The 27,397-nt window shown below is 47.5% G+C and overlaps 2 protein-coding genes across 3 annotated transcripts in view; one reads left to right on the plus strand and one right to left on the minus strand.

The window, feature by feature from the left end:
• On the plus strand, positions 1–17,470 carry MFSD14A (major facilitator superfamily domain containing 14A). Its single transcript, XM_068140573.1, has 12 exons — positions 1–213; positions 6,510–6,605; positions 7,644–7,706; positions 8,268–8,395; positions 10,013–10,127; positions 11,178–11,396; positions 12,524–12,637; positions 13,118–13,189; positions 13,561–13,673; positions 14,147–14,244; positions 15,062–15,225; positions 16,144–17,470. The coding sequence occupies exons 1-12, from the start codon at positions 127–129 to the stop codon at positions 16,348–16,350; spliced, it is 1,476 nt and encodes a 491-aa protein (XP_067996674.1). The 5' UTR covers positions 1–126; the 3' UTR covers positions 16,351–17,470.
• Positions 17,442–27,397, minus strand: part of SASS6 (SAS-6 centriolar assembly protein) — a 21,202-nt gene continuing 11,246 nt past the window's right edge. For both annotated transcript variants that reach the window (XM_068140572.1, XM_068140571.1), the window contains 11 exons: positions 26,967–27,086; positions 26,682–26,873; positions 26,266–26,460; positions 25,079–25,168; positions 24,796–24,975; positions 23,177–23,258; positions 22,612–22,721; positions 21,044–21,166; positions 20,161–20,237; positions 19,456–19,547; positions 17,442–19,352 (listed from right to left, as the gene is read on the minus strand). In XM_068140572.1, the coding sequence (XP_067996673.1) occupies positions 19,267–19,352; positions 19,456–19,547; positions 20,161–20,237; positions 21,044–21,166; positions 22,612–22,721; positions 23,177–23,258; positions 24,796–24,975; positions 25,079–25,168; positions 26,266–26,460; positions 26,682–26,873; positions 26,967–27,086 (1,347 nt within the window). In that variant the 3' untranslated portion in view covers positions 17,442–19,266. The remainder of the gene's footprint in view (positions 19,353–19,455; positions 19,548–20,160; positions 20,238–21,043; positions 21,167–22,611; positions 22,722–23,176; positions 23,259–24,795; positions 24,976–25,078; positions 25,169–26,265; positions 26,461–26,681; positions 26,874–26,966; positions 27,087–27,397) is intronic.

The following is a 27,397-nucleotide window of genomic DNA, read 5'->3' on the forward strand; positions in this document are numbered from 1 at the left end:
CCGGGCAAGATGGCGGCGGGAGCCTGAGCGCTGCCGGCGGCCGCGCGGGGAGGGCAGGCGAAGGCCCGGCTGCTGGGGAGGGTCCGCTGCTGCCCCCGCTCCCCCCCGGGGCTGTAGGATGGTAAAATGACCCAGGGGGGGAAGAAGAAGAAACGCGCCGTGAACCGCAGTATCATGTTGGCCAAGAAGATCATCATTAAGGATGGCGGGACGGTGAGGCCGGGCGGGGCCGGGGAGCGGCGGGTCGGCTTCAGGGCATAAGGGCGGGGGGCAGCGGGGAGAGGCTGTGGGGCTAGCTGGCGGCTGTGGCTCCCGAGGAGCCGCGGCCGTGCGGAGGGCTGGCAGCGATCGGGCAGGGGGCCGTAGCAGGTGCGGCTGGGCCCGGTGCGGGGATGGGCGGGCGGTGGGCCCGAGGGCCTGTGGCAGGCGCGGCGGGCGGCCTGCGAGCGGGCCCAGCTCCCGCCGCCGCTCCGGGCGGAGTCCTGTGGCGAGCTTGCAGTTTCCTCTGTGCTGAGAGTTGCTGCAGCGCCGGTAGCTTGCTTCCGGCGCTTCGGGCGGGCTGCCTGGAGGCAGGAGCCCGAGAAACACCTGCGGGGGTGTCGTGCCCGCGCCGATCCTTCTCGGAAATGCCCCTTCTCAGGCCAGGCCGAGTTGTAGGGCTCGGGAGCAAGCGGCGTCCTCCGGAGTTTGTCATCGCTGAGAGCAGACCGCCTGCGCTTGTCCGCGGTCGTGCGGTTGCGTGTCCAAAGCCAGCTGTACGCTGAAAGTGATTTAAATGAATCCTTGCGTGAGGAATCGCTGCTGGAAAGCCAGCTGCGTGCTTGGGAGCAGCAGTTGGCCGCACAACAGCCTGGGCCGGTGCGAGCTGGCGGCTGGCCATTGCGAAGGGAGGCAGGGAGCGCCCAGTATTGTTGTTAGGACGCAGCTTTGGTGGTGCAAGGGCCAGCTGGGATGGGCCTTGACCGCAGGCTGAATGAATCGCCGTCGAAGCAGCCTTCTGTCCTCATAGTCAGAGAAGGAGCAGGCCCGTGAATGGTGGGACTAGTTCTTGAATGGGAGAAGTCCCACAGAGGGTGCTGGGAAGGAAGTGCTGTTCAGCTGCCTCCCAGTGTCTTGGCTTCCTCTTAAATGTATGAGTTTGTAAAAGAAAGGAAGCTCCTAAGTGTTTTAGCTGCTGGAATTTGTTGGGGGTGTTTAACAGGTGAGCAGCAGTGCTTCCAGTCTATCACTGTTGTTGGATTTATTTTTTTCCCTTCTGTGTGGCATTGTGTAGTTTGATCCACACTTGTCTAAAGGCAGTGTCAGTGTTTCAAATAAAGAGCCATCTTGACAGGCTGGATCACAGCTGGCCCTTCAGTTTGCCTTGGGGGAACAACAGCAGGCAAGAGGGAGATGTCCAGGGGAGTTGTTCCCTGAACTGGTGACCGGCAGTCTGGACTGCTTAGTGGTAAGAAGCAACACTAGCACCAGTGGTGGATGTTGATGTTTTCAAGACACATGTCCCTGCTCTTTGTGAAGATAGAAATGTGTGGGATTGTCCTGTGCCAGTGTAAAATGCAAATAATTTAGAATGAGTGACAGAAGCAGGGTGAATGTTGTGGCTAGTGGGACACGGTGCTTCAGGATCTTACTCTGGAGTAATCTTTGATTAAAATACTTACAAGCATCCTTTATCATAGTGTCAGGCAGGGTTGGAAGGGACCACAAGGATCATCTAGTTCCAACCCCCTGCCATGGGCAGGGACACCTCACACTAGATCAGGCTGGCCAGAGCCTCATCCAGCCTGGGCTTAAACACCTCCAGGGACGGGGCCTCAACCACCTCCCTGGACAACCCATTCCAGGGCTTCACCACTCTCATGGTGAAGAACCTCCTCCTCACATCCAGCCTGAATCTCCCCACCTCCAGCTTCATTCCATTCCCCCTAGTCCTAGCACTACCTGATATCCTGAGAAGTCCCTCCCCAGCCTTCCTGTAGGCGTCCTTCAGTCTGTCCTCACAGGAGAGGTGCTCCAGCCCTCTGATCATCCTCCTGGCCCTTCTCTGGACACCTTCCAGCACCTCCACATCCCTCTTGTAATAGGGGCTCCAGAACTGGACACAGTACTCCAGGTGGGGTCTCACCAGAGCTGAGCAGAGGGGGAGAATCACCTCCCTTGACCTGCTGGCCACACTTCTCCTGATGCAGCCCAGGATCTGACTGGCTTTGCAGGCTGCAAGTGCACACTGAGAGCTCCTGTTGAGCTTCTCATCCACCAGCACCCCCAAGTCTCTCTCCTCAGGGCTGCTTTCCAGCCAGTCACTGCCCAGCCTGTATTTGCGCCTGGGATTGCCTCCACCCAGATGCAGGACCCTGCACTTGCTCTTGTTGAACCTCAACTTTAACTTTCTTTTGCCAAGAGAGGAGAAAAGAGGTTACAGTAACTGCACTCAGTGATACTTAGGGTACTGCATTCATTGCCTCCCACCGGTTTCAAAAGCAGAGTGCAAACTCATCTGAGTCCTGTACCATTTTCGGCTGTGTTTAAAACAGTGGGGAGGGGCATAAGCACTGCATAACAAAAACACAAGTTCTGATATTTGCTGCCTTCAAATACAGCTTTCAGAATTTGTTTTCAATGTGTTTTTGAAGTCAGCTATCACAGGAATTTTTTTACAATGACAGCAAAACTGTAAGCTCTGGCAGGGGGGTGTTGGACTGGATGATCTTTTGAGGTCCCTTCCAACCCCTGACATTCTGTGATGTTTTGTTTGATCCGTTTGCAGAAACGGTTAAGTAGCCTTCTGCACTCAGTTTCTTTCTTAGTTTGCTTACCCAACGTGCTCTGTGACACTGTGGGAAAGAGGTAAATGAAAATGGCCTGTGTCCTGCATGTCTCTGTCAAAGCAGTCATTAATCAAGCTTCTGTGTGTGCGGTTTCCAGCCTGATCGGTTTGTTTTGAAACTGTTTGGCACCACAGAAGGTTGTGTGAGTGTTGCTGGTAAGAAAGTACAGCTGTTTTAACAAGGCAGTGTCACCAGCAAGAAGAGTTTACCGATGGGCAACTTCAATCAATTTCATTTGCACTTCTGACCACTGATTCTGTTAGCAAAGGCCTGCCGTGACAGGAGGAGGGGCAATGGCTTTAAGCTGGAAAAGAGCAGATTTCGATTGGATGTAAGGAACAAGTTCTTTGCTATGAGAGTGGTAGAACACTGCAACAGGTTGCCCAGGGAGGTGGTTGAGCCCCTTCTCTGGACATATTCAAGGTGAGGCTGGAGAGGGCTCTGGGCAGCCTGATCTAGTTGCTGACTGCAGGGAGGTTGGACTGAATGACCTTTGGAGGTCCCTTCTGGCCTGGACCATTCTATGATTCTGATGTGGGAACTCAGAAACAAGCAAAAGAGGAAAAACTCTGCCTGCCTCTGCAAAGCCTTTCCTCACGCTGCAGGTTATGCTGGATCCCCTTGGTGAAGTGGTGGGCATGCAGGAGGTTGGGTGCATGGTGGCATTGTTGTGTGATTCATCTGTGAAGGCTTAGCAGCTGTATCACAACCCCCCCGTGTAATGGTGTGTGTGCTCAGCTCTGTGTGGTCAGCTTCACCGGAGGAGAAGCACTGACCGCCAGTGAAGTGGTTTCAACAGTCTCGAGACTTTCGCTTTCCTTTATGACCAGTTGGAATTAACCTTATGTAAGATTGTGCTTTTTTTGAAGTAGTCATGAAACGTACAGGGGTACAGGCCTGGGCAGTGCTGCAGCACATTAGAGCTTAGTGCTTGATTTTGATGTCTCTTCCTTTGCAGCAGAGGAGCAGCAGCTGTGCTCTTGTATCTGATGCGTCCTTGCTTTTACTCTGCTGTTGTCAGTTGTGTGTTCTTAGGGTTGCCTGGCATATGTACTTTTTATCACTGGTGTGACTGACATTAAAGACATTTCCTCTCTACCCAGAGAAAGGGGCATTCTTAGAGCATTATTTTATGCCCCCAACTCTGTACAACATAAAGCTGCTCAGCTCTGGCTCCACAGCTGCAGGGCAGGGTTGCTATTACTCCGATGGGAACATGTCATTTCCAGGCTGTTCACAGAAAGCCTCCTTATCTTTTATCTCCAGGTGCAAGGCCTTTTGATTCGGTTGCACTTAGGTTGTTACATTACACTCCATTAGCCAGTTTGTAAAGCACAGCAGGGCAGGTTTACAGAGTAAGACAGGGCTGAAAACCCAACACCTGCGCTGGGCAGGTTGCGGGAGGAGGACCAGCACTTAAGTCTTGTGGACTGAATGCATATAATGCACCTTAATGCCCAGTAATGTAACCACTTACTAATCTCCTTCCCTCTTTCTTCCACCTCAGGAGCACTTTTACTACTTTCCAGTTGCAGTCATCTCTAAAAATAGCTGGAGGTGATGTGAATGTGACTACATTTTTACTATTTTTTTTCATCTAGATAAGACCAGTGTGTGTGATAAGCAAGCTGCACAGGACAGGCACAGCTTTCAGTCTGTGAAACTGAGTTGTGCACATGGTCTCCAAGTAGCTGCCCTGAACTGGACAAGGGCAGCACCGAGACAAGTGGCTTCTGAGCTTGCATTTGCTCTGTACAAACAGAAAGGAACACTTTTGACCCCTAGTGCTTGGAAGGGCAGGGACAGTTCATGATTTCTGCTTCACCATCTGCAATACCTGGGGGGTGTGTCTGTGGTGTTTTCAGTCTGTAACTTCACAGGAATCTGGGAACTGTGAGAATGAACCTGATTTGCTGTAGCTGACTGAGCCAAACAGCCAAGATTGTTACTCACAGTTTGTGCAGAGCTGGATACATTTTTAACCCAAAACTAGAGTAATGGTTGAGTGGAAAGGGAAAGGAGTTGGGGGAAGTGAAGGTAATTATAGCTGCTTTGTGTACCTATAAAGACTGTCAATTGAAATAGGCTAAAAACCCAGCAGAAATACCTGGGTGGTGCTACTGAAGAGAGCTTAGGAAAGAAGATGATCACAATGTTGGGGCACTTTTGTACCCCATCTTTTACATATGGCTATAGTTAGATTTGCAACTTGTGATCATCCCTAGCAAAAGGGGGGAATGGTTTCTGTAGCTGTTTCCTAAACTACTCAAAAGCCTTCTCCCCCCTCCGCCCCCCAGCTTCTCTGTTGGAAATACTGGAATCTGGAGGTGTGCCTTGCATAAAGAAAGAATCTGTTACCCAACTGAAACTTGAAGTTGTGTAGTATTTGAGGTTGGGAGGCACCTCTGAACATCTCAAATCCAACTATCCACTCCTCCCCAGAACAGGGTCAGCCGGAGCAGTTTGATCAGGGCCAGACCCAGTCAGGTCGGTGATGGAGACTATACAACTTCACTGGGCAGCCTGTTCCAGAGGTCTGTTTTGTTCAAGATTTAAGTAGAATTTTCTGGTTTTCAGTGTGTGCCTCCAGTTCTGTCACTGATGCTTGTGAGAAAAGTCTTTACTCCCTCCCATCAGATACTTACACATGTTGATAAGATCCCCCTGAGCCTTCTTGATAAGTAGCTGAGGACCTTAACGTGCATGTGTTTGCTCAGTAGAAGTGCTGGGTCTAATCACTGATTGTAGCTCACCTTCACACAAAGCTGGGAAAGGAGATGTTAAGGCAGCACCTGTGAGCTTGAAGCAAGTGTGTGACATTTCTGATGAGTTATTCATGAAAATATGAATGTGAAGACTATTAGTGCAGTTTGCCCAGCTTGCAAATGATGAGCTGTGGCATGTTGTTTAACAGGGTGGCATTTACAGAGTGTATGAGAGGAGCAGGTTGTCCCACTTAGCCTTTTTGTTCTCTTCAGAAGTTCCTTCTGAGTATGCTAAACCACTGAAGAATTTCAGGTTCCTTGTTTCAGATCTGTTATGCAGACCTCTACCTACATCTGAAGCAGGCTGTAGCGAATGGGACTGCTCTCAGTATCTGGGAAGCTATCAGTGCTGTTCCTGGAACTCACCTCTGGGATTCACTGGTTCAGGTTTTTCTTTCCTATCAGTGTTTTGTATGTAGCCATGGTGCCATTAACTATCAGAAGGGCTATAGAGCAGGTACTTAGACTTCAAGGTGAGCTGAGTGTGACCACTGCCATGTTTGAAAGTCACGACAACTTGATTTGCACGTAGCATTGTGTTGGCTTAGGCATTCTTCTTAAGCAACTAATGCTCAGGAAGAGTCTGCTTCCTCTTTCAGTAGCACTCTCGTTTCCCACACTGAGGTCTCTTCCAACCTTAGTGATACTGAATACTGAAATACAGTGTAAGTGGTTTATTTTGTCCTTTCAGGTGGGAGTGTGCTTTGTAGTCTGCAGAGGATTAAGACACTTGAGAATGTTAGCAGCAAAGGGTTAAAAAAGGAATTCCACTCAGTACCTGATAGCTTGAGTAACAGTTTTCTGGAGTTCTGAGACCTGTTTAATTTCTTACTTCTGTTTATAATGTTCAGATGCATTCTTATGATTGTGATAGGTGGTTACCTGTTTTCATCACCTGTTGTTCCTCTTGTTTCAGCCTCAAGGAATAGGTTCACCTAGCGTCTACCACGCTGTTATCGTCATCTTCTTGGAGTTCTTTGCTTGGGGACTTTTGACAGCACCCACTCTGGTGGTAAGTGATAGGCCTGAGCGTTTGCCTGCTGTGTTTGGGAGACAGGGCAGTTACTGGGGAGGCACTGAACACCTTCTGAATTCAATCAGCGTTGTGTCATTGTGCAAGTGAAAAGTTCTGCGCTTTCCCGTGGAGCTGGGAGGTTAAAATGACTTCATTGAAGCAGTGCAATGGTCCAGCAGAGCTGTTTGTCTGCTGCTGTGCTGAGACTGGAGCTTACATGTAAATATTTTCTGACTTTGAAACAAGTAAGACAGTAATTAAACCTTTCCTTTCAAGATGCTAGCAGAAGTTGGCACATTGCAAAAGTAAGGACAAAACTAACACTTTGGTAACATTATGCATGCGTTGTCTGCGTGTAGGTAGAACTTTGATGACCTGGCTGTGCTCTAAACAGAGGCTTCCAAGTGCAGACCCTGTTATACCAGTCAAAGCTGCCCTCTGATGAGTGAGACACACCAGCATGCTTGTACCAAATCATTTTCTGATGTGGCTGGCTGCTTTCCATTTGGATTTAATCTTGTGAGAGTGATACATGCTTACAAATTAAAAGGAGGAGAAGCCTGAAAGATTTCTAAGTGGGCTCCACCTAAAACACAGTCTGGGTGAGCTCTGTAAGCTGATGTTCACCATAAGGAGTCTCTTGGATACAAAAGATGGAAGCCATCTCATGTAACACAAGTCAGACCGAGGGAGGTGCATACGTCAACCCCTGTATCTAGGCTCTGGTCACCAAATTGAGAGGCACTTCAGTGTGACAATGTCTCTTCCCTACAGATGTCAGAGTAGTGTGTAAAGTCTGTTCTGAGATAATTTTCTAGGACCTCTAAAGTATGTTCAGATTTCAGACACTGAAGTAGTGAATCCTTCCCAAAGTTGAGAGAACTGAAGCTTCTACCAAGTAAATCTAAAATCTCCAAGTAACCTCCATGTGATTTAAGGATTATTTGTGGTGTGCCACCATAGAAGTTGGATGCATTTTGAGCAACACTCACAGTTAATACTGTGTAAGTGACACTGCTTGCATTTCTTCTCCAGGTTCTGCATGAAACCTTCCCAAAACATACCTTTCTAATGAATGGTCTAATTCAAGGAGTAAAGGTAAGGCAACAGGAGTCACAAATTAAAGTGAATGGTGGGAGGAGTACAGGAATGGTCAGGGGGTTTTTCAGTATGGCATTCATGCTATAAATGAAGTGGGAATCAATTATTGCTAAAAAAGCAAATGTGCATCATCTTACTTCTAGTAAGGTATTGCTTGGCCTGTAGCCACTGCTTGGCTTCAGTAAGTAAGAGGTGGTTGACTGATCCCAAATCACACACATTGTGTTAAAATGTGAACATTTGTTACTTGGAGCTTGTTGATCCAGCAGAGTATGTTCAATTGCTTCAGTTTATGTGAATTCTAACTATATTAAGGTATGAAACATGTTTTGTAATGCTGGTGGTGTGGCTGGAGAACCTGAATTTTGTGTACTTCTGAGGTAATAAATCTCAAATTTTATGCCATGGAACGTGGGACAGGAGATCAGTAATGTCTGACCATGCATTGCACTACAGTCATCAGCATTACCAGAGCCCAGGCTGCTGTCAGCTGTGGTGTGCTCTGCTGTCACCATTCTAACTACTGAACTCCACCTTCAAATGTTTTCTTTCATTTAGGGCTTACTGTCGTTCCTCAGTGCCCCACTCATCGGTGCCCTGTCTGACGTGTGGGGTCGGAAGTCCTTCTTGCTGCTCACAGTATTTTTCACCTGTGCACCCATACCACTAATGAAGATCAGCCCATGGTTAGTAAGCTCTTTAACACTAGGTTTGTGGTTCCTTCTCAAGGTGTAATACAATGCCTAATGTTTGTAGCAGTGTTGGTAAAACACTGGCTGTGCTCCGTGGAAGTTTTAGGCTTTCGTATTCCTTCTGTGCAAAGCTGGAACAGCAGAGTCACCTGGAAGTAGATGCTGTAAGACCAAACACCACCCACAGAATTTGAAGAGCTTCTGGTTTTGAGCTCTGTGCTGTAGGTCTCACTTCCTGCTTCAGCACACTTGCAAAAAAAGCTGGAGGGGGGTGTCTTCGTTGTGGCTGTGTTACTCAAACAGTAACCAACTATAAAGAAATGGAAACCTTAGCTAGTGTGGGAAGTATCCATTTGTAGCCTAAAGCGTGGCTGCAGTTGTGTACTCTTTTTTCTCAGGTTTTAAAATCCACCAGCTTTGAGGCTGTGTGCAGGTTAGTCAGCTCTCAGCTGGCACCTACGTGCCCCAGGTGGTGCCCATGTCAGAACTCTTAGTGGTGCTGGACAGCCCATGTGCTGCACCTGGGGAAGCAGCTTGTTTCTAAATGTAGATCAGTTTCACATGGCAAGGGCTGGGGTCTGCAGCACAAAGGCAAGGCTGAAGCTGAGATCCCTCAGTGACCAGAGTCTCACAGAATCACAGAATGTTAGGGGCTGGAAGGGACCTTGAAAGGTCATCCAGTCCAACCCCCCTGCCAGAGCAGGAGCACCTAGAGCAGATCACACAGGAAGGCATCCAGGCAGATCTTGAATATCTCCAGAGAGGGAGACTCCAAAACACCCCTGGGCAGACTGTTCCACTGTTCTGTCACCCTCAAAGTGAACATTTTTTTTCCTCAAGTTTCCATAGAACTTCCTCTGCCTCAGCTTCCACCATTGCCCCTTGTGCTGTCATTGGGCATCACCCAGCAGAGCCTGGCTCCAGCCTCTTGGCACTCACCCTGCACAGCTTTATAAATGTGAATGAGGTCTGCCCTTAATCTCCTCCTCTTCAAGTTAAAGCACCCTCAGCTCCTTCAGGCTCTCCTCATAAGGAAGATGTTCCACTCCCTTAATCATTTATGTAGCTCTGTGCTGGACTCTCAAGCAGTTCCCCAAGGTCCTTCCTGGACTGAGGGGCCAAGAACTGGACACAATATTCCAGATGAGGCCTCATCAGGGCAGAGTGGAGGGGGAGGAGAACCTCTCCTGACCCTTCTAATCCACCCTGGGATGCCAGTGGCCTTCTTGGCCACAAGAGCACCATGCCGGCTCATGGCCATCCTCCCATCTGCTAGGTCCTTCTCCCCTTCAGTGCTCTCCAACAGGTCTCAAAGTGCTGAAGTTGCTAACTTGCTTTGGACCCCAGGGAGCCAGTTGAAGTTTGTCTAACATCTCACTTCCTTGAAGTACTTTTTATAGATGTTAGAAAATGATGCTGTTTGGTTTTGTACTTGGGGCACTAAGGCGGAGCTACACAACTGCAGGTTCACCTCTGGCTCTATCCCAAACTATCTTAATCCTTGTCAGGAGAAGTTGGATGAGATGTCTTGCTGTTGAATTGTGCTTGGACTGTAAACACAGGCCTTTTGTTTCTGTGTAGCTGTCTTAACGTTTTTCCTGCTGTTCTCAGGTGGTACTTCGCTGTCATCTCTGTCTCTGGAGTGTTTGCAGTGACGTTTTCTGTAGTCTTTGCCTACGTAGCAGACATAACCCAAGAACATGAGAGGAGCATGGCCTATGGCTTGGTAGGTATGGCTTGGCTCTGGCCCTCTGTGGTGTTCAGTAAAGCTTTGCAAAATTCTGCATCTGTTTCTTCTGGGGCCAGTTGATTTTTAGCTTGCAGTAAGGCTTTCCTGTTTAATTGTTCTTGGCATCCAATCCGCTATCTCCTGTACACTCTGCTTGTAACTTAAAATACCACCATGTTAAAAGCTGTCTTTCAGCTGTCTGCTTTAACAGCTGTTATCAGTGCTAATGACACCATTTGAGGGGCTGTAGTTTCTCTTCCATTGTACTACTCCATTGTCTTTTGAAAGGATCATTTTGGAGCTGCCGTTGTATGGTGTCTTGACTATTACTGCTCCTGTCTGCAGTCACACTGCCCTTCAGAACAAACACAGTGGAGTAACTTCTCTGTCTCAAATTCTTGCAACTCAGCTGCATTTCTCCATCACCTCTCACTAGCCCCCAGGTCTCAGGAGCTTTCACAGCCCTGTGAGAGATGGATTAGCACAATTTTTGTTGCACTCAAGTTACAGGAAGAGCCCAAAGGAACAGATACAGAACTACAGTTTCTTTCTGCCTGTACACATCAGGGATTGGGATATGTTGAGACAGTTCCTTCAGTTGCAGAGCTAACATCTTTCACAGCAAGGCCAACTAGTTAACTGGAAACTGCTTTCTGAAGATGCTCTGTGCTGGCTGGGATTAACCAGTACAAGTAATTTAATATGCCCTTGATACATGTGCTTGGGTTTTTTCTTAACAGGCATTGCATGTTTCACTAATCCAAAGATTAAATACAGTCCTCACTTCCCAGAGATACCACCAGACTGTAGTTCATTAGGCTTGTTTGGGGCACTCCTTGCAAGAGTGCTGTGTGCCTCCGCTGCTGTCTGGTTTTCCTTGTGAAACTGTGGCTGTCAAACACAGAACTGCTGCCATGTAGTCACAGGGGAAAGGATGCTGTTAGGCACTGCCTGACTGCAGTGGTTAGGCTTCTGAAAACCAGAGCAAGTGAGAGTAGTGCTGTTGGTTCTGTGGATGGACATCTCACCGGCCGTTCTGTGTTCCAGGTTTCAGCAACGTTTGCGGCAAGTTTAGTTACCAGCCCTGCAATTGGTGCCTACCTTGGCCGAGTCTACGGAGACAGCGTGGTCGTGGTGCTGGCTACAGCAATAGCCTTGTTAGACATTTGCTTCATCCTTGTTGCCGTGCCAGAATCCCTGCCAGAGAAGATGAGGCCAGCATCCTGGGGAGCACCCATTTCGTGGGAACAGGCTGACCCCTTTGCAGTAAGCTCTTCAAATGTGCAGTATTTTGTCATTCCCAAATGCTGAGCTTTTGGAAGTTACCGTGTGTCAAGTTCAAAGAACAAAGCCTGTGATGTTTCAGGTTTAACCCTGTGTTGCACTAGTACTTTTGCCAGCAGTCTTGCTAAGCATGCAGGGAATGGTTTGGAATGACACTGATGAAGGGATAGACAGAGTCTGCTCAGCAAGTTTGCTGACAATACCAACTGGAAGGCTTGGCTGAGACACCTGAAGGCTGTGCAGCACTTGGTCAGACTGAGAGCTGGGCAGAGAGGAACCTAATGAGGTTCAACAAGGATAAATGCAGAGTCCTGCACCTGGGAAGGAAGAATACACTGCACCAATACAGGTTAGGAGGTGATCTGCTAGAGAGCAGCCCTGTGGAGAAGGACCTGGGAGTCCTGGTGGACAAGTTCTGCATGGGACAGCAATGTGCCCTTGCGGCCAAGAAGGCCAATGGGATCTTGGGATGTTCTCCTCCCCCTCTACTCTGTTCTGATGGGGCCTCACCTGGAATATTGCATCCAGTTCTGGGTTCCCCAGTTGAAGAGGGACAGGGATCTGCTTGAGAGGTCCACAAGGATGAGGGAGGGACTGGAGCACTGCCTGATGAGGAGAGGCTGAGAGCCCTGGGGCTGTTTAGTCTGGAGAGGAGAAGGCTGAGAGGGAATCTGATTACTGTCTACAACTATCTGAGAGCTGGATGTCAGGAAGGAAGGGACAGGGACAGCCTCTCTTCACTTGTGCCCTGGGATAGGACAAGGTGCAATGGATACAAACTACACCTCAACATGAGGAAGAACTTCTTTACTGTGAGGATCACAGAACACTGGAACAGGCTGCCCTGAGGGGTTGTGGAGTCTCCTCTGGAGCCTTTCAAGCCCTGTCTGGATGTGTTTATGTGTGACCTGTGCTAGATTCTATGGTCCTGCTCTAGCAGGGGGGGTGGAGTGGAAGATCTCCAGAGGTCCCTTCCAACCCCTAACATCCTGGGAGCCTGTGGTGTTGCACCTAACAGCTCCATTAGTGGGCCTGCTCTGCAGATTTGTGCTGGGTGCACTTCCCTCGCTATGAAGATTAAAGAGTTTATCACTTTTCTCTTGCCACAGTCACTGAAGAAAGTCGGCCAGGACTCAGTTGTGCTGCTAATCTGCATAACTGTCTTTCTCTCCTACCTCCCAGAGGCAGGTCAATATTCCAGCTTCTTCCTATACCTCAGACAGGTAACTTGAACATTTTCATAGATTTTAACAAAAGTAAATTTGCAGGAAAGTTTTTAATGTTGCTGAATCAACCCAGAAAGTGTAGATAGCTAAACCACTGTAATGCCAGCAGCTACTCTCAGTCCTATTGCTGTTCTGGTTGGTTGGTTGGTTGGTTGGTTGGGGTTTTTTAGAGACAAAAAGAGTGATGAATGAGTTTATAACTCATAAGGGTTTGCCTTATTCTTGGCCTGTGGGGTTTGCTGTTAACCTGTTTAGGGGTTTGGGGGTTGTTTGAGGGAGCCATCTTCTTGTTTTCTATTCATGCCCCTTTAGTTATGTATACTTGCTTGATTTAATGGGGGAGAGAACCACCAAAACACAACTCTTCTTGTGTAAGTTAGGGAGGAGTGGAATGTACCAGAGCTGTGCACTCTTCCCCTGCTGAGCTTTGTGACATCAGGGCACAGCCAATAATCAAATTGCCTTTTCTTGACACAGATCATGGGGTTTTCCTCTGAAAGTGTTGCAGCATTTATAGCTGTCCTTGGGATTCTCTCCATCATTGCACAGGTGAGTCACCGCTCTCCATTTCCAAAGAGCTGAGCACTGTGGAGTCCCAGCAGTGGGACTCTCCTTTGCTGTGGCTGCATGTTGAGTCTCTAGCAATGCATTAGCAGCCTCACTGTAACTTGGCTGGAACAGCAGCTCAGCTTTGCCAGCCAGGCTCTGCTTCCTTTGGATCCGTTGTGCATCAGGGAGGGGGTGGGTGACAGGTTGTTAATATTACTTGCTAAGTGGGTGCTGTTTGCATGGTAGATGCTTGGCAAATACTACTTTGGGAGATGTTTTTGTTACTATTTGCATGCATTTAGCATTTCAAACAAAATGCTGTTTGTCTTTGAAAGGTTTCTTCATCTTCTCCTTTTTTTCCCCCCTGTCAGACAATAGTTTTGAGTTTACTTATGCGTTCCATTGGAAACAAAAATACCATCCTGCTGGGGCTGGGCTTTCAAATACTCCAGCTGGCCTGGTATGGCTTTGGATCAGAGCCCTGGTATGTACATTTTATTTTCAAAGCTGGATGATACAGGAGCTTTCTGTTTAATTGTTCCTGGCATCCAATCCTCTATCTCCTGTACACGCTGCTTGTAACTTAAAACATCACCATGGTAAAGGTTGTCTTTCAGCTGTCTGCTTCAGCAGCTGTTATCAGTGCTAATGACATCATGTGGGGGGCTGTAGTTGTTCTTCTGTTGTTTCTCACACTAGTACTACCCTGTCATCTTTGGAAAGGATCATTTTGGTGCTGCCTTTCTATGGTATCCTGACTACTACTCCTGTCTGTAGTCACGCTGCCCTTCAGAACAAAGAGTGGAGTAACTTCTCTGTCTCAAATTCTTACAATTCATCTGTGTTTCTCCATTACCTCCCAATAACCCCCAGGTCTCAGGAGCTTTCACAGCCCTGTGTGCCTGTGTACCATGCACCTGACACAACCCATTTCCTCTGAGCCTGTCTCTCTTGCAGGATGATGTGGGCAGCTGGTGCTGTTGCAGCCATGTCCAGTATTACTTTCCCAGCTGTCAGCGCACTGGTTTCACGAACTGCTGATGCTGACCAGCAGGGTAGGTTTGCTTCTCATATTTTGAATTCTAGTCAAAGAATACTGTGAAGAAAGACATGTCAGGATGTGGGCTTAGTGCTAGTCAGCCAGCCTGATTCTTGGCACAGAGCAGCCCATACAGCTGAGCACAGGTCACAAAACATGAAGATCACAGAATGATCACAGGATGTTAGGAGTTGGAAGGGACCTCTGGAGACCTTCCACTCCAACCCCCCCATGCCAGAGCAGGACCATAAAATCCAGTGCAGGTCACATAGGAACACATCCAGACAGGGCTTGAAAGTCTCCAGAGAAGGAGACTCCACAGCCTCTCTGGGCAGCCTGTTCCAGTGCTCTGGGACCCTCACAGTAAAGAGGTTCTTCCTCACATTGAGGTAGAACTTCCTGTACATAATCCAAGTTACCTGGAAGTTGTAATAGGGATGTGCATACCACCTGCTTCTGGCACAGGGCAAACATTCATCAGGTCCCAACAACAGCAAAGTATTTATCAAAGTGCCTATGGTGCTGCTGTTCCTTGCTTTGGACACATTGTTTAGCTGTCCAGGTTGTGCTTTGTCTCCCAGGTGAGGCACTGAGAGCAGGGCTACCATGTGTGTGCTGCTCTCTGAGCACAGAGCAAGCTGTACCACCCTGTGGTGCTAGGGAGACAGAAGCAAGCCTTGACCAGACCTGGGTTTCCAAGCCCCTTGGTGGTTGCTACCCACAGTGCAATGCCTTCCACCAGCTTGAAGTGGAAGTGACTCATCTGATCCATTAAAAATAGCTACTTGAGTGTGTACAGATACAGAGAGGTGACTGTGCTTTACTTCTCCCAGGTGTTGTTCAAGGGATGATAACAGGAATTCGTGGGCTGTGCAACGGTTTGGGACCAGCACTTTATGGTTTTATATTCTATATCTTTCACGTGGAACTGAACGAGCTCCCCATGCCCGAATCGCCAGCAGGAGGGAGTGTGGTCACCCAGTACCACCTACAACAGGTACCTGCTGCTTTAATGATTAAAAAAAGAGGAAGGGATCCTCTGCCCACCAGTTCTTGGCTTACATAGATGGTTTAGTTCACCTTCCACAGAGATGCAGCCCATAGTCCTGCACAGTACAGACAAGCCCTGACCCTTGCAAAGAGACTGGAATGAGGGGAGGATGGGCTGGCAGCAGCAGTCCACTGTTCTCCTCTCCTTGATGTATTTACCTTTCACCTGTCTGCTTTTGTTTCATTGCCCTTTCACCAAGTTAATTTTTAAAGTTTTTTAGTAAGCAGTAGACAATCATTTGTTGGGGACACTCAGCAGGAACAACCTGCACTAGCCAAGGAAGCTGGCACACATCAACCAAGAACCAGATGCTCTTTCTCTCTTCTACATCTTACGGTGTAACAGTCTCTGCATTTCCTCTAGAAGACTTCCCCCTGGGGCAAGTCACAGAATCATAGAACGTTGGAGGCTGGAAGGGCCCTCAAAAGCTCAACCAGTCCACCCCCCCTGCCAGAGCAGGAGCACCTAGAGCCAGGTCACACAGGAACACACCCAGGCAGGTTTTGAGTATCTCCAGAGAAGACGACTTCACAACCCCCCTGAGCCGCCTGTTCCAGTGTTCTGCCACCCTCACAGGGAAGAAATGTTTCCTCATGTTTCCATAGAGCTTCCTATGCCTCAGCTTCCACCACTGCCCCTTGTGCTGTCATTGGGCATCACCCCTCAGAGCCTGGCTCCATCCTGCACATCTTTATCAATATGAGTAAGGTTACCTCTCAGGCTTCTCCTCTCCAAGCTCTAGAGCCCCAGCCCCCTCAGGCTCACCTATTAAGGAAGATGTTCCACTCTTAATGTGTGTAACTGGCACCTAGTCTATTACCATGTGTCTACAGGGTCATTAATGGTTTGTTCCTGTTCTTTCAGAATTCTATAATCCCTGGGCCCCCCTTCTTATTTGGAGCCTGCTCTGTGCTGCTGGCACTGCTCGTGGCCTTGTTCATCCCTGAACACACAAACCTGACCGTACGCTCCAGCAACTGGAAGAAACACTGCAGCAGCCACGGCCATCCCCACAGCCCACAAGCTCCTGGGGAAGCTAAGGAACCACTGCTGCAAGACACAAACGTATGACACAAATCACAGAAGAGCTTTTAGACTCTTTCATCAACGGTTTGGGATACACATTCCAATGCCATCCAAAATAGAGTTTCTTAAGGTAGTCTTAAGAAGTTTGTTTCTGCATGAAATCCATAGGAATTTATCAAAACAAAGTTTCTCCAAAGACGTTGCCATTGAATTCATCAGTTTCTTTTAGAACCAGTTCCATCCTGGTTCCTTGCCATGAACTCCCATTACTGCTCAACTTTCCATTCTCACTCAGAGACAAGCCTAGAGGCAAGGCATGAGCATGTGTCCTTCTGTTTCCTTAAGGTGGTGAGCTTTAATCCTAGTCATGCTGAGTCTCAATGAGACAGGTGAGCACCCACACGGACCCATTCATTTTAATGTTGTAAAATCTTGGGTCAGATGATTCAAAGCCTTAATGTAAATGTAGTGGAGGAGGGAGGAGGGGAGTTGGTATCCTTTGTTTTCAGAGTCCCAGGGCAGGTTGGGTGGAAGTTTGTCCTGCTAGAAGAATCACACACAAGCACGCTGGCTGCAGTTGTTATTCTGTAAGTGCATTTACTCTTTTTCAATGAACGGTAGTAGGGAACACTTAAATTTGAGTACTAAGGAGCAGGTGTTTTGAGCCTGCAGCTTTGGATGCTGGCTCTACACCTCTGCTTTCCTCAGCACCGTTTGTTGCACCACTCTCTTTCTGCTGTGTCATCCTAAAGGACCTCAAAACTTGAACACACAGACTGAAATATAAGCTGATAGCCTTGAACATGTCCATCTGCTACACAGTGGCCTTTGAGGACTGTCACAAGAACCCTTTTGCATTACAGAGATGATGTTTTAGTCCTAAATTTTCAGGACCCTTACTCTAGAGAAGAGAGCTTTATACAAGGACTGATGTGAATTTCTCTCAAAGTGTATATTTTTGTGTCCAGTTGTATTATTTAAGTGTTCCTTTGTATAAATTTGTGTACAAAGTACTGTATAGGTTTCAAATGTTTTCATCTTGTGGTTATTGCTTAATGCTTTTTTACCTTTGAACATTCACCGTGGTTGACCAAGAGCAGAAAGGAAAAAAAAAACAAATATATTATGTAAATAGAATGTTAATAAAGTTGAATATTTTAATGAATTTTTAAATCAGTGTTAATGTCTCTTTAAAGCTTAACTGAAGCTGCTCTACCGCGGCAGGCAGGGAAAGAAGGCTGACTGCACGTTGCTATCCTCCCTCCTCTTCAGCAGCACAGGCTGGCTGCAGCTTGCTGCTGTTTTCCTCAGGGATCTGATGAGGTGGGAGTGAGATCCAGGCTCCAAGCCTGGCAGTAACAGAGGAGTCACCTTCACTAGCTGCACTTTCTGCCTCCCCAGAGTTACGAGGTTGTTAGTTTTCCCAGGTCATTGTAGGTATGAACAGGACTGGGAGATCTGGAAGGCTACCTGCCACCTTTAATTGCCTGCATCCTGCTTGCCAGCAGCTTCAAGAGAAATTAGACCAAATTCATGTTGCTATACACCTATTAAAACTGACCTAGAAACAGTAGCATGAGCACAGACCTTTGCAGGGGGTGGCTGCCGTCTGGGAATTGTACTGCATCAGTGCTGGTCCAGGAGCGCTGCCTTGGGTGGGGACATCAGTAGCCTGGGAAGAACACTCTAGAAAAAGCTGAGGTGAATCATAGTATCATTCAGGGTTGGAAGGGACCACAAGGATCATTTAGTTCCAACCCCCCTGCCATGGGCAGGGACACCCCACACTAGATCAGGCTGGCCAGAGCCTCAAAGCAAGCACTGTTCCTTACTGCTTCACTTACCTCCTTTTGGTCTACTGAGCAGAGGGGTTGGATAAAAACCATTTAATGTTTCTATTGAAACTTACAGGTGCCAAAACAAGCGAACATACATAAACACTGTGCTCATTTACAAACAGACACATTTTGCACTGCAAAACAAACCACTTGCACAGCCAAGCCCCTGCATGCACTTAAAATAGCTATGGTAAAAGGCATGAAATCTCTTTAACAACAGTAGGTAAAGTATACTTTGTGTTACAAATACAGGGGCGCCAGCTCTTTATTGGGACAGCAAATGGGAGATGGCACTGAATGAACTCGTTACATGATTCCCCCAGGAAAAGCTGAGCAGGCTCAGTTCACCTTCACCAGAACACTTAACATTTCTGTATGGTTTTACAAGCTGCAAAGTGTGATCAGCAAACATAAAGCAGCTTATGGATGTTCTCAATAGTTGACTGTGGAAAACAATCCTGAGAAAGTTCAGGTGACCGAGAGTGAGAATTGTAAATGAGGATTTTATGCCATCAGTGAAATAATTCAACAGCTTGTGCTGTTCAATATCTGTAAGTCCACATGCAATCCAAATTAGCTGGTTTCAAAAAGTTAATCAAGTTTTTAAGTTGAAAATGGTGAAGGAGTAGTGAGACAGTCATGCTGACCCAGGAGCTTGATCACTTAGGATCAATGGTATGTCCCTGTTCTGCAGCACTTCGTTTGCATCATCCTTTCTCTGAAAGGAGTCAGGAGAACTCATCCCAGAGAAATGGTCTCTCTCTCAGGGATGCTAGGGTGTACATTTCATCTGTTACAGAGCCACGCTTCTCAATTCCTCTAACAAAGCCAGGGCACTTGGGTGGGCTTTTAGGAAGACTACAGGGTCTCAGGTGGGCTAAGAGAAAATTCTACACAGCCCCCATGACAACTACAGTGGTGTTCCCACTAAGGCTGGGGCTGCTTAAGTGTTTCTCTTCTTTCTGTTCCTCTATCCTGGAAAGTCATGATACAATCTCTCTCAACCAGATTCAGACTTACAAGATTATGTCAGTTCACATCAATACTTTACTAATACATTACAAGACATCCAAAAATCCCCCAAATGGTTAAAACAAGACTCTTCCTGTAAGAGCCCTGTCTGCTATCCAGGAAAATAAGCTGAGGCAGGTGTTCCTGCAGCTTTGGGTGATGGCTGGGCTTTTGTTGCTAGGTAGGGTTTCAGGTACTCTGTGGAAGAGCAGAAAGAAAACACCGTTCATAGTACCTTAATTATCATTACCTCTTTGAGTACATCACAAACAAGGTCTCCTGTGGCTCTTCCCACACCTACCTGAGCTAAGTGTATTCTGGCTGAGCCCTCGTAAAGGAATGCTGTCATCTTTTTTCTTCAGATACTTTGATTCCAGCCCCAAATTGCCACCACTAGAAATGAAAAGACTAATTAACATTTCAAAGAGGTACTCAGTGCATTAACAAACGTGGACACAGAAAAGTCAGCACTACAAGTGGAACTACTGCATTCCTAGCATGTTTATTATTTAAAGGTGAGCCTTAGATCTGTCACCAAGAGGGACAATGAACTTTTGTTTCTTGGAACCTACTCTGGAAACCATGGCTCTTCACCTGCTATCTACAAACCATACTCAGTGACCCATTAACAGAATCAACCAGGTTGGAAGAGATCTCCAAGATCACCAAGTCCAACCAATCACTCAACCCTAACCAATCAACTAACCCATGGCACTAAAGTGCCTCAGCCAGGCTTTTCTTAAACACCTCCAGGGACCTTGACCCCACCACCCCCCTGGGCAGCCCATTCCAATGGCAAATCTCTCTTTCTATGAAGAACTTCTTTCTAAGATCAAGCCTAAAGTTTGCTGTGACTTAGTATTTCTCAATGTGACAACGCAGAAAGATAGATCATGGAGTAGCTTGGCACTGGACATGTTCTGCTCAGGTCCTGACACATAGGAATGGCCATATAAAAGAGAATGAAAGCAAGCCCAACAGTCCCAGAGCAGTAGATGACACTCACTTCTCCTTGTTTGCTGGATGGCCAGTTGCAGTCACTGTCTGCCCATCTGGCCATCGATTCATCCTGGAAAGCTGAATCTGCAGAACCAGAAGAGCTGGAGGTTAAAAAAGAGCTACTCCTGCCAAATAGGAAGAGTATTTGGAGAGGCAACTCAGCAGGGATTAATGTCTCTATACCTTGCCACAGCACTTCTGTGCAGCAAAGCATGGAAGGGTAAGCAACCTAAAAACAAGTGCTGGCTCTTACCAACACTGATGACATTCAAGAAGGGGAGTTTCAGAGTGCTAGGATATACAGGAGTACATTTAGATGGGTTTAGAGAGACACACTGAACATGAAGCTTTACTATTTTATGCTATCAGAGTTACATGCACAGTTCAAATGGTTCTGCAAATGTAACTCTAAATAGAGCACATAACAGAATCACAGCAAGGTAGGGGTGGGAAGGGACCTCTGGAGATCACCGAGTCCAACTCCCCTGCCAAGATCATCTACAGAAGATCACACAGGAACATGCCCAGGCAGCTTTGGAATGTCTCCAAAGATAGAGACTCCACCATCTCTCTGGGCAGCCTGTTCTAGGGTTCTGTCACCCTTTAACTAAAGGAGCTCCTCCTCATGTTCAGATGGAGCTTCTTATGTCCAAGTTTGTGTCCATTACCCCTTGTCCTGCCACCAGGCACCACTGAAACAAAGCCTGGTGCCATCCTCCTGCTACCCACTTAAAAGTACTGGTCAGCACTGATGAGATCCCCCTCGCTCTGCTCTTCTCCAGACTTCAAAAGCCCCAATTCTCTCAGCCTTTCCTCACAGAGATGTTCAGTCCCCTAGTCATTCAGTAACTATCACACTCTTAATCAAACAGCAAAGTCAAAGGGCTGACCTTGGGTACTGCACATTGTGAAGTGAGGTTTCTGTTGTGCACTGGTTCTGGAAGGCTCTGGAAGGAGTATGGAGAAGAAGTGTGGTGACTGATTCCTGAGCTGGGAAGGAATGGTCGGTCAGGCTGCAAGAGAAACAGAACATATCCATCAAGGAGAAAACCAAATCCTTGATGCAACTGTGGAGATTCAAAATGTTAAAGTAATCAGGAGAAAGCTAACACTCCTTTGAGCCTTCCTGAGGGGAAGATAACATCACTTTTCTTAGATGCACATCCTTAAGAAGCTTTTAACTTCAACAAATAGATGAGGTGAGCACACTTGAGCTAACAATTACATGTTAGAGCCAGGCACCCTGTAATGGATTCACACAGAAAACCAGAGACTCCTTGGGGTACATGTGCCCTTCCACCACTGAAGAAGCAGCTCATCAGCTGCTGAGGCAGGAAGAGACCTCTGCACACACATGGCCAACAAAGAGTAAGAACTAGTATGGTATGGAAAAGGACAACCCTGTAGAGCAGTGTAAGTTGGGACTGACCTGCTGGAGAGCAGTGAAGAAGAAGAGCTGGGGGTCCTAGTGGATGGGAGGTTGACCATGAGCTACCAATGTGCTCCTGTGGCCAAGAAGGCCAATGCCATCCTGGGGTGGACAAGGAGTGTGGTTGGTAGGGTTGAGAGAGGTTCTCCTTCCCCTCTGCTCTGCCCTGGTGAGGCCACATCTGGAATATTGTGTCCAGTTCTGGGTCCCCCAATTCAGAAAGGACCTCAGGGAACTGCTTGAGAGAGTCCAGTGCAGAGCCACAAAAATGATGAGGGCAGTGGAACATCTTCCTTATGAGGAGAGACTGAAGGCTCTTGAGCTTGGACAGGAGGAGTCTGAGAGGTGACCTCATTCGTAAAGGGTGAGCGCTGAGAGGCTGGAGCCAGGCTCTGCTGGGTGATGCCCAATGCCAGCACAAGGGGCAGTGGTGGAAGCTGAGGCAGAGGAAGTTCCAGGGAAACATGAGGAAAAATTTTTTTGCTTTGAGGGTGACAGAAGACTGGAACAGGCTGCTCAGGGGGGTTGTGGAGTCTCCCTCTCTGGAGATACTCAATACCTGCCTGGATGTGTTCCTGTGTGACCTGGTGTAGGTGCTCCTGCTCTGGCAGGGGGGTTGGACTGGATGACCTTTCAAGGTCCCTTCCAGCCCCTAACATTTTGTGACTTCAAAGACAGGAGTTAATGTTTCTCCCCCCTTGTTTTCATGTCTGCAAATATCACTAATAAGAGTATTCAAACAGTGCACTCTATACAAAGCTGATTAGTGTGCAAGTTAACCCCACAACAAAAATGCCTTCTTTTTGTCCCCCTTCACCGTGTGCTTCATCTTTCCAAAGCCAATTTTGCATTGCTTTGAAATGTTTGAATAAATGACAACTTTCAAAACCAAAACCAAACCACACCCACTGGAAATTATACTGCCCAAAGAAGACAAAAGTTTGGGGCTTTACTTCCTCTTAAGAGCATGCATGCATTTGAGGAAACAGTGATCACCTCACAACCACGTGATTTCCAGTCGTGTCTTACCATGCCATGAGGCGAAATGCCAGTCCTAACACCACCGTGAGCACCACCAGGAGTCTCCAGCTTCTTAGCCATCTGAATTTCATTCATCTGTTTGTTTAACCATGTGATTACTGAAGAGAGAAGGAAAAGGTCAAGCTCATTTCCTACCCCTTGTGAGCTGTCTGAAACAGCAAGTAGCCCTTCCTCAAAAAACATAGCAGCCTGGGGGGCTATTTTTCCTCCCTAAGCTCAAGCATCACTAGAAGTCCTACTCCTATGAAAAGCTTTTGGTTCAGGCTTCCCAAATGCCTACATTTGGTTCCTTCCTCCAGTCAGCCCACCACATGCACACCACTCCAAGTATCCACAAGCACCAACTGCCAAAGAAGTCTTCCCTGCTTGCAGCTCTAGGCTGCTGCACATGTGCAACAGACAGCAGCTTATTTTCCACCAATGACAGCAAGTGTGGCTCTTTACAAGAAACCAAACACAGGCAAGGCAATGCAGTTGCTTCCATTGATTTTCTGCAGCAGCTAGGATACCAGGGCACTTTGACAGGGAGGGAAATGAAATTGCATAAACCTACCATTTTCATTGGTTTTCAGCAGCTGCTTACTTTCCTCCAGTTTTTGCATTGTAGTTTCAAGCTGTTCCTGCAGCTTGCAAACCTGCAAGATTCCCATGATAATTATTAACAGCATCAGGGGTGTCCAGCAGATGCAGGGAGGTTCTCCTCCCCCTCTACTCTGTCCTGGTGAGGCCCCACCTGGAATGTTGCATCCAGCACTGGGCTCCCCAGTTCAAGAGGGACAGGATCTACAGAGGGCTACAAGGATGCTAAAGGGACTGGAGCACTGCCTGACGAGGAAAGGCTGAGAGCCCTGGGGCTGTTTAGTCTGGAGAGCAGACTGAGAAAGGATCTAATCAATGTCTATCAATATCTGAGGGCTGGGTGTCAGGAAGGAAGGGACAGCCTCTGCTCACTTGTGCCTGTGACAGGACAAGGGGCAATGGATGTAAACTGCAGCACGGGAGGTTCCACCTCAACATGATGAAGAACTTTACTGTGAGGGTCACAAAGCACTAGAACAGGCTGTCCAGAGAGGCTGTGGAGTCTCCTCTGGAGACTTTCAAGCCCTGTTTGGATCATAGAATCAACCAGGCTGGAAGAGGCCTCCAATATCATCAAGTCCAGCCTATCACCCAGCCCTATCCAATCAACCAGACCATGGCACTAAGTGCCTCATCCAGGCTTTTCTTGAAGATCTCCAGGCACAGCAACTCCACCACCTCTCTGGCAGCACATTCCAATGGCAAATCACTCTCTCTCTGAAGAACTTCATCCTAATATGCAGCCTGAACCTCCTCTGGCACAACTTAAGACTGTGTCCTCTTGTTCTGGTGCTGGGTGCCTGGGAGAAGAGACCAACCCCCACCTGGCTACAACCTGCCTTCAGGTAGTTGTAGACAGCAATGAGGTCTCCCCTGAGCCTCCTCTTCCCCAGACTAAACACCCCCAGCTTCCTCAGCCTTTCCTCATAGGGCTTGTGTTCCTATGTGACCTGTGCTAGATTCTGTGGTCCTGCTCTGGCAGGAGGGTTGGACTCAAAGCATCTCCAGAGCTCCCTTCCCACCCCTACCATCCTGGGAGCTCATTTTGTCAGCAGTGCAATTCTTTTAAGATAAGCCCTACTTCTAGCTAGGGTCTTCCCTGGAGATATTCATGGTGAGGCTGGACAGGGCCCTGGGCAGCCTGATCTAGTTGGGGATGTCCCTGCTGACGGCAGGGGAGGTCAGACTGGATGAGCTTTGGAGGTCCCTTCTGGCCTGGACCATTCTGTATTTCTAAGATGACAGCCAGAAACTTTGTCAACCTTAATTCTTATGTGAACAAACAAGTGAGGACTCTGAGCAAGGGGAATATAGTTAATGGAGGAAAAAGTTCTCTCTGCTCCTGCTTTTGGCTCCTTCACCAAGTTTGACAGGAATGTGCCTGTTAATGCTTATTCTTTTGCACTCAATACAGTTTCCCTTCAGCACGGATGGGCTGCACTTACAAATCACTAACAAAAACCCCTCAAGAACTGATTACAGATTTAAACACAACACTAAGCAAGAGAAGATTCTCTGCTGTAGCTTAGTAAAACACCCACAAAGCACCACATGCAGTGGCATTTACAGGCCAGAGGATTAACCTCACAGTACCTCCTGCTCTTTCACTCGAAGAGATTGGCCCAGCTCCTGCAATTCCCTCTGCTCTTTTTGAAGCCTCTCCTCCTTCTCTGCCAACAGTTTCTCCTGCTGGATTGTTACTGTATTTTTCAACTTCAGTTTGCTCATAAGAGTCTTCAAGTCTCCTTGTAACTTCTTGATAATTTCGTTAGCCTATTCAAAAGGAAAAATGAAATCATAAATCAGATGTTCCCAATGAGAAAGAGCTGAAAATGAGGAAGGAGTTTCACAAAGACAATGGCATGCCCAAACAGACCTTGAGAAGTTCAGCTGACAGTGACTTAATTGTTGACTCCAGCTTCTCAACATGACTTCGTTTTTTCTCAGTGCTCTCTTCCAGTATTGCCTTTAAAAGAGTATTAAAAGCATTCAGGCTGTGATGATTTCAAGTAGAACCTCAACAATTCTCTGAGGTACTCCCTGCTTTTCAAATGACATAGGAGCTCAACTGATCCATGGGGTTTGTCTACAAAAAGTTACACTTACTTCCCTCTGGTACCACAACACTGAAATAGCAACTTCACACTTTGTAAAACTGAATCCAACAGACTTTTGAAGCTGTAATTTAGAATCTCTAGCTACATTTGAAAGCTTATGTACACAGAATTAACCAGGTTGGAAAAGGCCTTTGAGGTCATCAAGTCCAACCTATCACCCAACACATCTAATCAACTGAACTATGGCACCAAGTGCTTCACCCAGGCTGTTTCTGAACACTTCCAGTGACAGTGATTCCATCACCTCCTGGGCAGCACATTCCAATGGCCAATCTCTCTCTCTCTGGGAAGCATTTTTATCTCACATCCAGCCCAAACCTCCCCTGGTGCAGCTTGAGACTGTGTCCTCTTGTTCTGGTGCTAGTTGCCTGGGAGAAGAGACCAACCCCCACCTGTCCACAACCTCCCTTCAGGGAGTTGTAGACAGCAACAAGGTCTCCCCTGAGCCTCCTCTTCTCCAGGCTGAACACCCCCAGCTCCCTCAGCCTCTCCTCACAGGGCTGTGCTCCAGACCCCTCCCCAGCCTTGTTGCCCTTCTCTGGACACATTCCAGCCTCTCAACAGCTTTCTTAAATGGAGGGGCCCAGAACTGGACACAGGACTCAAGGTATGGCCTAACCAGTGCTGAATACAGGGCAGAATGACTTCCCTGCTCCTGCTGGCCACACTATTGCTGATCCAGGCCAGGATGCCATTTGCCTTCTTGGCCACCTGGGCACACTGCTGGCTCATGTTCAGCTGCTGTTGACCAGTACCCCCCAGGTCCCTTTCTGCCTGGCTGCTCTCCAGCCACTCTGACCCCAGCCTGTAGCACTGCATGGGGTTGTTGTGGCCAAAGTACTCCTTTGCTGCATTCATAAAAACTGCTTAGCTGCCAATCTACAGAGACTGCAATGAGAAGGTTCTACAGAGCACTAGAGCAAATCATTTTGAAACTGGAAGGAACCTTTTGTTCTTGGGTGGCATCTAAGACTTCTTTGGTTCTGACAACGAGCTGATCTTTATCTTTGGTCTCCTGTTCCAGGACAGCAACCCGTGTCTGCAACTGATTAATGAGCTTCTCCTTTTCATGGCATTCCGCATCCAGCGTGGTGTTCTCCCGACGCAGTGACAGCACCTCCTGCTTTGCTCTTTGGCATTCCTAGCACAGTGGGAAAGAGCTTCATTTAGAATTGCTTGGTTGTTGTGCAGGTTTTGCTTTTTTTTTCAAAGAGACCCTGTCATTTAAAGAGCTATGTCTGTACAGCATGCAGTGTGGAATGAAGGGGAGCTGAACAGACTCCATGTGCTGGTATTTGCTATTACATGCATAGGCAGGCTGTACAAGCAATCAAGTTTGTTGTGGAAATAAGCAAGCCATACATCTTCCACTCCAGAAAGCTTTGCCTTCAGCTCTCTGACTGTGGAGTCTCCTTTGTATCTCCTTTCTGTCAGATCTTTATTGATGACCTCGAGTTCTGAAAGCCTGTTCTGCAACTGCTGAATGCTTTTCTGGTGCAAGTTTTCCAGCTCCTTTTTCTGTTGTTCATGCTGCTGTTGGCACTGAGCTTGTGCCTGGGAGAAGCAAAGGAACAAAGAATTTATTACATGAATCTGAAAACTGAGCCAGGAACTACTCACATTGTCAGTTCTTTTCTGCTGTCATACCTGGAGAGCCCTCTCTTTCTCATTTGTCATCTCCTGTGTGTGTTTGTTTGTCAGAGCTGCAGTGTAGGAGGTCCATTCGTTTTTCAGTTTGTCTAATTCCTGGCTCTTCTCAGACAAGTTCTGGGGGACAAAGCAGAGAGAGGTTTTAACAACTTAAGCATCAGTCAGTACATTCATTCTTTACTGCTATTTCCTTCAAAGGACATGGAACTGCTTTAAAAGAGCAAATTTCAGCACCAGATGCCAAAGTATCTGTCCACTCTGTAAACAGGAGAAGCTACAGAGCACTCTTCTGACACTGCAGAGAATAACTTCATTTCCCATTGTAGGGCAGCCACTGTAAGAGTGAAAACACACCACAAAACAGGCTGCTGATCTTCCTTGCTTCTATAACACAAAGTAAAGGGGAAAAAGTTCATCAGCATCCTCTC

This window comes from Melanerpes formicivorus, unplaced genomic scaffold, assembly GCF_026170545.1.
Source record: "Melanerpes formicivorus ecotype bairdi unplaced genomic scaffold, bMelFor1.0.p_v2 SCAF_7, whole genome shotgun sequence".
NCBI lineage: Eukaryota > Metazoa > Chordata > Aves > Piciformes > Picidae > Melanerpes > Melanerpes formicivorus.